Source organism: Trichophyton rubrum (genome assembly GCF_000151425.1).
Source record: "Trichophyton rubrum CBS 118892 genomic scaffold supercont2.4, whole genome shotgun sequence".
Lineage (NCBI taxonomy): Eukaryota > Fungi > Ascomycota > Eurotiomycetes > Onygenales > Arthrodermataceae > Trichophyton > Trichophyton rubrum.
Genome location: NW_003456425.1, coordinates 1,409,262 through 1,421,265, shown reverse-complemented (window position 1 = coordinate 1,421,265; position 12,004 = coordinate 1,409,262). Strand labels below are relative to the sequence as shown.

General features: G+C 47.9%; 4 protein-coding genes across 4 annotated transcripts; 1 reads left to right on the top strand and 3 right to left on the bottom strand.

Annotated features, from left to right (window-relative positions):
• Positions 1 to 4,504: 4,504 nt before the first annotated feature.
• On the bottom strand, positions 4,505 to 4,837 carry TERG_08813 (uncharacterized protein; the record flags this gene model as incomplete). Its single annotated transcript, XM_003235303.2, has 1 exon — positions 4,505 to 4,837. The coding sequence occupies one exon, from the start codon at positions 4,835 to 4,837 to the stop codon at positions 4,505 to 4,507; it is 333 nt and encodes a 110-aa protein (XP_003235351.2).
• A 490-nt stretch (positions 4,838 to 5,327) lies between these two features.
• TERG_04406 (uncharacterized protein) lies at positions 5,328 to 8,404 on the top strand (the record flags this gene model as incomplete). The annotated part of the gene is made up of 2 exons (XM_003235302.2): positions 5,328 to 5,776; positions 5,836 to 8,404. The coding sequence occupies 2 exons, from the start codon at positions 5,328 to 5,330 to the stop codon at positions 7,997 to 7,999; spliced, it is 2,613 nt and encodes an 870-aa protein (XP_003235350.1). The 3' UTR covers positions 8,000 to 8,404.
• Positions 8,405 to 10,062: 1,658 nt separating this feature from the next.
• On the bottom strand, positions 10,063 to 10,503 carry TERG_12146 (uncharacterized protein; the record flags this gene model as incomplete). The annotated part of the gene is made up of 1 exon (XM_047751148.1): positions 10,063 to 10,503. One exon carries the CDS (start codon positions 10,501 to 10,503, stop codon positions 10,063 to 10,065), a length of 441 nt encoding a protein of 146 aa, XP_047606276.1.
• A 331-nt stretch (positions 10,504 to 10,834) lies between these two features.
• Positions 10,835 to 11,515, bottom strand: TERG_04405 (histone H2A.Z; the record flags this gene model as incomplete). Its single annotated transcript, XM_003235301.1, has 3 exons — positions 10,835 to 11,070; positions 11,154 to 11,223; positions 11,414 to 11,515. 3 exons carry the CDS (start codon positions 11,513 to 11,515, stop codon positions 10,835 to 10,837), a joined length of 408 nt encoding a protein of 135 aa, XP_003235349.1.
• Positions 11,516 to 12,004: the final 489 nt, after the last annotated feature.

Sequence of the window (12,004 nt, the reverse complement as noted above, 5' to 3'; positions counted from 1 at the left end):
TACAAGGGCGCAGGACCGTCAGGAAGGGTCAGGGCTCACACCTCCAGGTTCGACGAGCGAAAAGCGACGAGCCTCGCTGGTGGAAGAGACGGACTCAAGAAAGAGATATATCGAGCACGACAGCAAGCTGCAGCGGTGTTTCTGGCAGATAAATGGTGAAGGAGGAGGAGGAGGAAGAAGAAGAAGTGAAGTGAGGTCGAGGTGAAAGTTGGTGCAGGAAGAAGAGGAAGAAAAAAAAAGACGACGAGGTCCTAGGGCGGTCACGACGGCAGTAAAAAAAAGGTGGTGGTGGTGGTAATACCGTTACGGCAGACTAACAACCACCCACTTGCCCACCAAAAACCACACTGACACAGCAGGACAAACGACGGCGATGGGAGGGCGATGAGCAGAGAAAAGATGGTGAGTCGACCTCAGCGATGAAGGCAGACGTGCTAATTATGAGTATTACAGCCTCTCTCCCCGCGGTATCGCCCCTTTACAGCCCATTGGGGCCAGCATCGCTCTACCCGTATAACTATCCAAACGCTCAGCCGAGATGATTCAGGGCCAGACGCTGTTTGAGACTCGTCCAGGGGTGGCTATGTCACCGTATTCTGGAAGTTTTGATGTCTCCGTATCTGACTCTTCTGTCTCTTCTTTGCCCCTTTTCTCCCTACTTTTTTTTTTCCTTAGTTCCCCGACAGGAGGAACGGAGGGATGCTCAACTACTCCGTACACCAATTCCATCCACAGAGACCACCCAAAAGACAGAAAAAGAAATCATGCCAGAGACGGGCCTCAACCCAAAATTATGTTGTCAACCAACAACAGATCCCTGAAGGGCGGGTTCAAACGTTAGTTGGCGTATATCGATAGTTCGATGCAGCCGACTGGATAGCTGGAAGAGCAGAAGGCGAAGGAAAAAGGGAGAAAGACGATTTAAAGCTCGCCTCCTCTGTTAATCCTTTTTTTCTCCTCATGGCAAGCAAGGCCTGTTCGCTTGTTTCATTCGTTTACGCCTGTCTGCAACGCCCGCCACGGCCACTTGACCATGTCCGTCGGGCCCTGGTGGTGAATGTGACCAGTTCCAAGATGGTCGCCCCGGTGGCACTGGGTGCTAACTACCACTTGTCTTTCTCTCCTTTCATTCCTTACATTATGCATACACCTTCAACTACCGTCCAAGGGAGGCCTCTGCTATCAAGACCTGATATTGAGCCCTTCGAAGCTCGAAGCTGCATACCAAGATGGAGCATAGGCGCCTAATGTCTTGCTTAAATAGTTCCCGCGTCTATAACATCCAGTCGCTCTGCTAGACACCCATGCTGCGTCTGCTCTCTTCAACCAGTGCACACCATACAACCAAAAAGAAATTACCCGAGAGCTCCAAGGACTAATGTTGTTAATAGTCCTCTCAAAACATGACGATCACCCTCAAGGCTCGGCCCATGCGTACGATCGCGCAATAGTTTAATGCATGAGCACGGAGACAACAAGGAGGGTGCTTAATAGTTATATACATGAACGGGCTTCTTTCTGCCATGATTCAATACCGCGAACATCATCCGTCCCCTCGACCATCCTCCGTCCATAGTTCTGCGGTGCAACTCAATGTTTGGGAAATTTTGGGAAATTTATCAGGGGAGAACACCGTTCTATTCCATCTCGACCTTGCTGGATCTTGGATATACGCCACAACCTTGCGTACCAGACTGATTAGTGACCAGAACACCGTTCGCATCATGTGCTTATGTGTGTCGCACAGCGTCAGAGAAAAAACACGGCGTTCATGGACGCCTATCGATAGGACTACCCGGGTAACTGGGCCATGCAATCCCGACCTCGCATGATTTTGTTTTGCTTCCCCCGAGCAAATTTGACGTAGTACGACCAAAACAAAAGGAGTGGTTGACCTACCATATTATTACAAAAAACTATTACGTGATCTCAAAAGGAAGGTGTGGTTGCCATGAAAATTAAATGTAGCTAGAACTGACAGAGTGTTGGATATTTAGTCCGTTATATCTACGTAAGAAGTACGCTTGAAGGTAGGGTTGTTTAATATACATATAAAGTAGGTTATCAACTCAATTCAATGAACGATGATTCAGTGCTATACAGCGTTTATATGTCTTCTGCCTCGGTATTTGATTGGTGATTAATCTAGCTAGCCCCGAAACATCCCACCTCTGTGTCCCAATGTGATATGCATGTGAGAATCATCAATAAGTTCAGGTACACATCGCTAGATTGGGCTCATAAAAAACAAGGCTAACGAGGAGCTCCAGCTTTGACTCAATTTTACAAATGGCGAATGGAGCGAGAAAAATGGAGAATGTATCCAAGGTACAAGATTTATCATTTAATTGTCTCGACCGATACTTGTGGAGAGTAAGCTCACGAAGTAGAGTCTTTACTCCCTAGAAGAACAAGAAAGCTGCCAATGAACTCATTCATTCTTCTTCAAGCTTCCGGGGGAAAGGTCCAATGAATTTAACAGGGTATTTTGACAAGTCAGCCTTTCCCGGAGAAGTCTCGGGTGATTGACTGCGCTCAATAATAACCAGCCCGCTAACTTCCAGCTAAATGTACATGTAATGCGGTGGTTGAGACACCAAATATGACGCGGTGAAAGATCGCCGTGCGTAAATCTGATGCAGCCTTGAAGACGCAGATCATCGAAAGGGCCATAACCTGCATAATCTGTTGAACCAACAGCCCCGGTTTGATTTTGGCTCTTGTGGATGGAGTTCATCCATGTGGCCACGTAGGTGAGTGGGGGGGGGCTTTCTTTTCTTCCATGGATATGGGAGTATTCGACATGGGGGCGCCGGGACATCGTTTCATCATGGTGTAGCACGTACCATAATGTCATTTAGCTCCTTACGACCGAATCATTCGCAGTGTTGGAATTGCTGTCCAGTATTTTTGCTATAAAATTAATTGCATATGCTTCGGCTGGGGTATCATACCGTCGGTATTTGACAATGTAGCTAGAATTATGCTAACCACCTCGAAGCGCAAGCCCAGGTATAAAATATCGGGCAAAGGTGATAGCGCAAGGGAGCAGTCTGACCATGAAGCGATCCGCAATCGCGAAGTGAGAGCCGAGACTCCAACGTAGTATAATTTCTTAAATCATATCCGACCCTAGAAGAACATGAAGGACTTAAGTCAACCCATTAATGGGAGTTTAATGGGAGTGCGTACGGAGTAATTGGTGCAGATTTATATCAGAGGTTGTTGCAAAGAAATCTTGCTCAGAATTAACAAAGCGGCTATTTCACGTGATCTACGCGTTTTCAATGTGAGCTAATTAGTGTTAATTGTTGACGCCGAAACCTAATGAAAAGAAATGTTACAGAGTAAAAACAGAATACATAAAGGGGTATTTTGCGGTTCTGCTTTCTCCTTTCGAAGTGGAAGAAGAACTTGACCATCTTTCTAGAACGACCGTTGAACACGGGAAGTGAATGGATATCCCGTTTTTTAGGCCGGTCTTGATCCACAAGCGGCGCTTAGTTCGCCGCTTAGCTCAACCTTATCATCACATTCATCAGTGTTCTCCTTTTACCCTTCAGCGATATTTCTCAATGTGTGCCTCATTCTATGGGAATCAATTGAACTAGTCTTAGAGGTATTAGAAGAATTATACTGGGTCTTGTTGTTTGCTGTGCTGACCGGAATGCTGTGGCGAGACGGATTGGCCGTTTCGCCGTCTGAAAAACAACCCATACCCTTAACCTTAACAGTAAGACATTGACAGCCTGCTGTAGGGAATATCCGTGGAGAAACATGCTACAAAGTGGAAGTGTATTTATTCTTCAGGACAGCTGGCCCTTCCACCGGATTCGCGGATATATCCGAAGGGCCAGGGATCAAGCCTAGGCATATTCCCTTCGGCAGTGGGCCAATACCGTTCAAAATATAGCGCAGGCCTCAGTTTAGCTAATGAGATAATGGTCTCGTGCACTTGATCGAATCTTTCTAGCCGGTCCAGGAGGTATACCATGCGCGTCGCAAGTTGATGAAAGAGTTAAAAAGGAGGTAGATAAGTTTTGCTGTCCCGCTAGCATGAAACAGATGAGAGGTTGAGACATTCCTTGAGACACGTCTTGAAACGAGTCCTGAAGGTCTTTTGCGGGATAAGGCAGAAGATTTTGGCATACAATACCCTTTGACGGACCGCTAGATTGATAACAATGTTATTCATAACTCTGATATGGAGAGAGGATTCCAAGGGTCTGCTCTGATCTATTGTTGGGATGCGTCTCTCTGGAATAGAACACCACTGAACAATGCTTTGTATAGAGCTTATCCATGATTGGCTTGTTTTCCTACGCTGCCAGCCTATTCCTCCCAAAATTTCAGCTAGAAGCCAGAGAAACCTATTTCAAAAAAAAATAGCTCTATAGCTTAATATCCTGAACCAGTTCTACTAACCACTTCTATTTCTCTCATGAAAGAAGCGAACAACACCTCTTATTGACAGCTTGTCTTCTTTTGCATCTATTAAATATCATCATCCACTGCCTCTGCCACCCTGTATCTTCCACTCATTCCGCTGCTTTTCCTTCCTCTCTCCAGCTTTCCAGCTATTTCCCCCCTTTATCGGATGTGCAATTAAAGTTCGCTGACTCAGCTTCCGTGACTTATTCCGAACCAATAAAAACATGACATTTTGCCAAGCCTTCCAGACGCGAATTTGCCTATCTAACGTAATATCAGTTCTGCGGGAGAAAGACGAAAGCTGACTTGTATCTCCAGAGCATGTCAACAGATCAACTCGCACTTTGCAGCACCAGTGCAATCGATATTTTCCCTTCGACGCTCCTGTACTGTCAGCCATACGCATTTCCTCTCATTCGATTCCCCTGTGACACTTCCCCCTTCGTTTGCAGCGGCCTGCAGGCGGTGTGTCAGAAGGCTTTGGAGCCTGCATGCGTGTCGAAGAAATAGGACAAGGAGGATTAAAAGTTTTCAGGCTGATATCCTGCATCAAGATATCGAGGGCGCAGAGTCATTGATGGCAATTTTCGAGTTGTCGAGGTGATCTGTCGAGTTTAACGGTCGAGTCTGACGGTCCCCGCCGAGTTTCCGTCGCATCCAACAACTACGACCAGGGCAGCGCAATCTACCACATCCACCTTACATATCTACTGTTTTTCGTCATATCAGCGATAACAGATCAATTTGCCATATCTATTATCCCAGTACCGACGCATCTTCGTTTTACCTGCCTCCCGAGCCTTCCCCCGCACCCTCGGTCAATCTTTCCATTAGCCAAGTACACAGCTACCTGGGGGGAGTCTATTGTTATCTGAAATACCGGTATCTCCGACGTCATGTCATCACAGAGCCTCTCTCGCAAGAGGCCTGCACCAGGAGCAACACCATTAGCGCATCAGCAGATGTCTCCATTGCCAAACTTCCCAATTCCGTCGCAGCTCTCGAACGAGCAATTTCTACAGCAATGGGCGCCCAACACGGCAACTTCCGGTGTAAATCAGCCAAACCCGAACAGCGCTGCGTTTACGACTGGCGATGATGGGACTGGGCTAATGTCAAACCAACTTACCAGACGACCCGGAAACAATCAGATAATCAGTCGGGCTAGGATGGGGGATCAAAACTTGGTACCGATGATGGATCAAAACTCGCTGAGCATGAATGATGTTAGCAATTCAGGGACTAGCGAGACCGAGGAAGAGATGAGACAGAGAGCTCTTAGAGTCAAGAAGGAATCACTGGCCAAGCGAAAACATATTCCTCCTTTCATTCAGAAGCTGACCAGGTATGTTGCTATAACCTTTGCTTCAACCGGACTGTTTCATACTAACTAATGAACTATAGTTTCCTCGACGATTCGAAAAACGCGGATTTAATTCAATGGTCCGAGGATGGAAACTCGTTCATTGTCCTGGATGAGGATGAGTTTGCGAAATCGCTGATACCCGAACTCTTCAAGCACAACAACTACGCCTCGTTTGTACGGCAATTGAACATGTATGGCTTCCACAAGAAGGTTGGGCTATCGGACAACTCGATGAGAGCCAGCGAGAGGAAGAATAAGAGCCCCAGTGAATATTCGAACCCTTACTTCAAACGCGGACAACCCGACCTCCTGTGGCTGATCCAAAAACCGAAAAATGTATCCAGCCAAGGCAGAGGAGGCTCAAAGGGCGGCCGTGTCAAGCTGGAGCCTGATGTGGATGATGCCGAAGGTGAAGAATTTGGAGAAGAAGGCGGTGGTGGTCCAAGCAGTGCTGGAGGCCGAGAAGACAAATCACGGCTCAGAGGCCAGCTTGCTCTCGGGTCGGGAGAAGGGATGTTACATGGAGATCAGCTGACGGATGTCTACCGTGAGCTGCAAGCCATTCGGCATCAGCAGCACGTTATCTCAAGCACGATCCAGAAACTACGAAGGGATCATGAACAACTGTACGAGCAGGCCGCGAATTTCCAGGAGCAACATACCCGTCATGAAAACTCAATCAACGCCATCCTCACCTTTCTAGCTACTGTTTACAACAGAAGTCTACAGGGCCACGAAGGTGCTCAGGGGCTAGCTAATTCATTTGCTGGAGCTATATCCCAAGACCACCAGGGCCTGTCAGGCAATATTGTTGACGTTGATGAGCTGGCAGATAACTATGAATCGGAGCTCACTCCCAACCAGCCACCGTTTAAGAAGCAGAGACTTCTCCTTGGAGCGCCACCCACTCGCGATGGCCAAAGGCACAATACCCTGTCTCCAAATCCCGCCAACAGTGCGTATGTTGGTCATCAACGCAGCAGCTCTGGCCCTCAAAAGGCCAGTGTGCAGCCCGTCTCCGAAGTAGAGGAGCTGTTTGACCCTACCAGCCCGATGACCGGCACTGCTCCAGCTCAACAGCAACCGCAATTACAACGCCAAGATCAGCCCCGACAGACACCACAACCACAGACACAGGCGCAGAATCAGAACCTTACACACCCTCATCCCAAGCACCAGGGCAGTCCCGGTCACCTCCCGCAACGAGACATTATGTCCCTTATCCAGAACTCCAACGCACGCAGCAGCTTCTCTACCAACCCTTCCGATTTTCCTACTGTGCTGTCCTCCCTTGAAACGTCTGGCGGCAACTCACCTCTTACTCCTGCCCAGCGCGCTGACATGCTCCGCTTGATCTCAAATGAGAACAATGCTGCCCATCCAACAGGTGGTCAACCGCAGAATAACGCCCTGATTGCGCCTAACGCGCCTCAGATGCCACTCAACTACTCAGCTCAGCTCGCCAATACACGCTCTGAGCTGGACAACCTGGTGAAGATGCAGGCCGAGCAGGCTAGATCTGTGCAACACCTGACCAACATGCTACAGCCGCTTAGTCCTACGGGCTCCATCCCAGGGATAGACAACAACCAGATACCGCCTCCACCTCTTGACCTAGACAACATCTTCAATAGCGGCGACTACTTCTCTGACATCCCTGGCGTAGAGAACAACAACTCTTCCAAGGATACCCAAAACCAGGCAGATCCCAACAATGCTGCCGCAACTACCACTGCAGGAGGAAAGAATGATAGCAGCAATAACAATATCACTGCTACGGCTGACAACAACCAAACAGATGACTTGTTCGATTTTGACACTTTGGCTGCCGACCCATCGCAGCCAACCCCGAATTTCTTCGACACGTTTGATCAGTTCGACGGCGCATCCAGCCATGGCCTAAGTGGTCTTGGCGATGTTGGTTCCACCAATATGAACATGAACAACAATGATAATAACAATCTAGGTAGCGGTGTCGGACAGGATCTGGACCGTAACAGGGTCACAGAGACGTTCACTAGCAGCGAGGCAACGAGTCCTGCTAACACGCTGGTTGACGATAATAGCCAGAACCACAGCCAGAACCACAGCCGGAATCAGAGCCAGAGCCAGAGTCAGAGCCAAGGAGGAGACGGCAGCACAGGACATACCCACGGCAGTCCACAGATCATGCAGAGACGCAGTGCTCGGAACCAGCGATGAGTGATAGAGACTATTAAACGCTCTCTATCAACGCGCCTAGTTACCTACGCCTGCCTCTTCTGCCGTTTCCATCTATTGTTAGCAAAGTGCAAGAGAAAAAAAGAAGATAGACCAAAGCATATCCTTATCACTACTCCCTTGCTCGTATTCATGAGAACAAACTATCAATACCCGCTTCCCAAGTTCTACATATGAGTCGCTGCCTCTTCATCTACTACTACTTTGAATACCCCCATTCTCGCATTGCCCCATGCTACGTTACTTACTACCCTTGGCGAGAACTAGAAACATACCTACTTGTGATAGCCAAAAAGAAAACTAAAAAAAAAGGGAGACAGACTCAAAACCTGTCTCCTATTTCTCTTTTCTATCTATCTATCTCCTTATTTAATATTCTTCTTCTGCTTTTCATCTACTACTCTGGCGTTGTGCTGAAATTAAAAGGCGCGCTCTCAAAAAATGGTGGTGGTGGTGGCGGGTGGTGGTTGTGGAGGAAAGAAGGGTCATAAAATGACATAAATTGCTGCTGTTGATACCTCATTCTATATCCAATATCAAACAAATCAAGCAATTAATACTTGAACTGTCTGTCTCCAATATCTTGACCTCGCCGTCCTCTTACTTGCCTGTTGTCCTCCCTGTCCTTCCGCCTTCACTGTCCTGTCCTGTCCCGGACTCTTCCTTCCCCGCCGTCGTCATCACAAGAACGTGACTGCCAAAAAGAAGGAGGCTGGGCCCTCGCGACTGCCAAATGAGGCAAGCAACGCTGGCAAATCAGAACGCGTAGTTGAAACCTCGCTTAGCTTTGGCGCCTTCCAGAAAAGATATAAAAAGGGCCTCCTTTCCTCCCTTTCCTGACCTCCTTCCTTTTCCTTCCTTTTTCCTTCCTTCATGTTCGCTACCAGCCCCTTTTCTTCTTCTTGCTCTTCTTGCTCTTCTTGCTCTTCTCACCACCACCAGCGCGCTATACAGACAGCTAACACTTCTTTCTACCTGCCACAGCATCAGTCTTGCATCTCCCCTTTTCTTCTCTTCTCTTCTGCACCACGAGTCTATTTCCCAGCTTCTCTCGAGCAGCTTAGGGTGTTTTCTCGTTTCCCTTACACACACACACACACACACAAATGTTCTACATTGCAAGGAACACATGGCGATGATGATACACAACAGAGCAAAAAGCAAACAGACACGCACAGTTCCCACTGCTTCGGCTTTTAGGGACCTGTTGTGAGTCTTGCTACAAAGTGCATTCTCACCAGATCTGAGCCTATGGAGTGGATGCGCGGTACGCGTTGCATACACATACATATGACTTCCACACTGAACATCCACTCCCACCCACACAAAAGCACTTACAACCCATTCCCTTCCCTCGCAACAGTGACAACTTGATTCATCTTTACACGTTGGTTTCGAGTCTTCGGACAGTGACAAATCCTCATGCTCTGCCTCTACATATCACGTTTGAGTTGACGATGTTGAAGATGTTGGGTTTCCTATGATGAGATATCTGGAATAGATATGCTTACAGTTGTAGTGCCCACGCGGCCAGACAGCTAGCATGTTCCAATCTGAGGAGACGTTGGTGGTTGACGGTCATAGTGATAGTGATGTAGATAGGTATTATGTTGTTGCTACTTGTTGCTACTTGATGTTGATACTGTTGTTGATGTTGTGGTTGTCGATGTAGTGGTTGGTAGTTGATGTTGATGTTCATGCTTGTTGACGATGTCGATGTCGATGTTGTCGATGTTGTGGTAATTTGTCTACTATGTTACCTGCTACTTCATATTGATGCCTCGTGGTTGTTTACTTGCTGAAGTTGATAGTCAAGTTTCATAGATAAGCCTCTCAAGTCTTTCAATCAACCCTTTGCTACTCTATACTTTACTATATTGCATCTATAACAACTTGCTCTAGACGAATACGAGGTTGTTCTTGACTCTACATCCACATCACAATTACAAATACGAGAAACACAAAAGATAAACGACCGCACACCAAGTCAAACAAGCAGTATAAAATCAAGAAAAAGATCATACAAGCCATCCATTTTTTTTATATCAAGCAGTTTTGGTTCGATTGCTAAGATAGAAACTGTTCCTTAAAAGCCAGAGCCTCCCACTGCATTCCCATCTACCACCCACTATTAAACAGCGCCCTAAAATAACATGAGAAAAGGAAAAAGGAAGCAATAGAAAGAGCAGAGAAAAAGGGGGACGAAGAGGATATAAATGAAGACACAAAAAGACAGAACGAAGCTGGCTGACTTTGACTCTGGGCCGGCTAGCTGACCTTGGCTGTGCCGCGTGGGTATCGACCTGGGAGAGCAGCAGTTTCATTTGGTTACCTGGGAATCTACTGACTTCTTCCATCCGTTCATCGTACAAAACACGACGTGAAAGTGGAAAGCAGGTAAGCAAGTAAGGGGTAAGGGTCAGAGAGACGGAGTCTCTTTTGTTTTTTTTTTTGGTTTTTTTTTCTTTCTTTTCTGGCATAAGCATAGCGTATACGTTGCTGTATTGTATAGAGAGATAAAGATTGAAGCCCACGTCAAAGTAAGACCAGCGCGTGCAACGCGTAATTCATATAATAGCAACACACGAGGAAGCAAAGGCGGCGTTTAAGCCCTGGTTAGCACGGGAAAGAGGTGAGTTGAGGTATGGATATTTCGGAGAGGACCGGTTGAAACGAGCAGAACGCCGCGTTAAGAGAAGAAAAAAAGAAGTAAAAAAGATAAAAAATAAGAGACAAGTGGTTTGTCACAGTTCGAAGACAGTTTGACGGGTATGGGTATGGATATGGAAGATGGGGGTTGGACAGGGAGAAGGTGTTCTAGCTGTGCTTCTTCTTGTCGGCGTTGGTGATCAAGGCTCTGTTAATGTGTGGCAGGACACCTCCGTAGGCGATGGTGGCGCGAATGAGAGTGTCGAGTTCTTCGTCACCGCGGATGGCGAGCTGGAGATGTCGCGGCGTGATACGCTTGACTTTCAGGTCCTTGGCGGCGTTGCCTGCGAGCTCCAGAACTTCGGCGGTCAGGTACTCGAGCACTGCTGTGGTATAGACGGCAGCTGTGGGGAGCAAGAAAAGGACGTATTAGCATTCGGGGTCCATGGTGGAATAGGGAAGGGGGGAAAATAAAATCATAACATACCCTTTGCTCCGACGCGCATCTTGTTGCGTGTGTTGTTCTTTAGGAATCGCTTGACACGGCCGCAAGGGAACTACATAACAAACCACCGGTCAGCATCTATCGCCGCATCAACCGGTAGATAAACGACTGCGATGCGCGTTGTGGTCTTGTGTGTATACACGACCAACAAACACGTGTCGTTCACCCCCCAAGACGGAGATAAAAAAGACATGAAAAGATAGCCGACTCAGCTATCGTTCACTAAGGGGCGAGCAACGAACCTGCAGTCCGGCCTTTGCACTGTGCGATCGTGGTCCTTTGCCGTTGGCATCTTTGGGCGCGGCCTTTCCTCCTCCCACGGACTTTCCTTTGCCTCCTGGCATGGTTGTATCCTTGTCTTTATCGTCGTGTGAAAACGGGAAAAGGCGATGCGAGCGGTGCTATGGTGCGTCGGGAGCTGATGTGCTTTTGTATGAGTGGGGGAGGGTGCGAGCAAAGCGTGGTGCGTTTCGCGTGTATTTCTTCTTCTGCTGCCTGGCAAGTTAAGTTGGAGGGTTTTGGAGGGATAAAGATGTTAAGTAAGGTAAGTTTATCTTCCTCAGTGGACGGTCGGTCGATGTTGGTCATAGCGTGGGCCCTTTTTTTTTTTTTTTTTTCAACTTTTTCCTCCTTGCTTGCAGAGAGAAAGGACGCTAGACCGCTTTCGGACGGGCGGTTGTCGCAGGGTGAAGCAAGCGGGAGTGAAGGCGACAGGCAGCGCGAAGTGAAGGAGGGAGGCAGTGGCGGCGGTGGCAGGTCGGTGACAGAGCGGATAGCATGGCGGTAGGAGTGAGTCTGTCGCTGCTTGGAGTTAGTGGTGGTCAGTAGTCGCT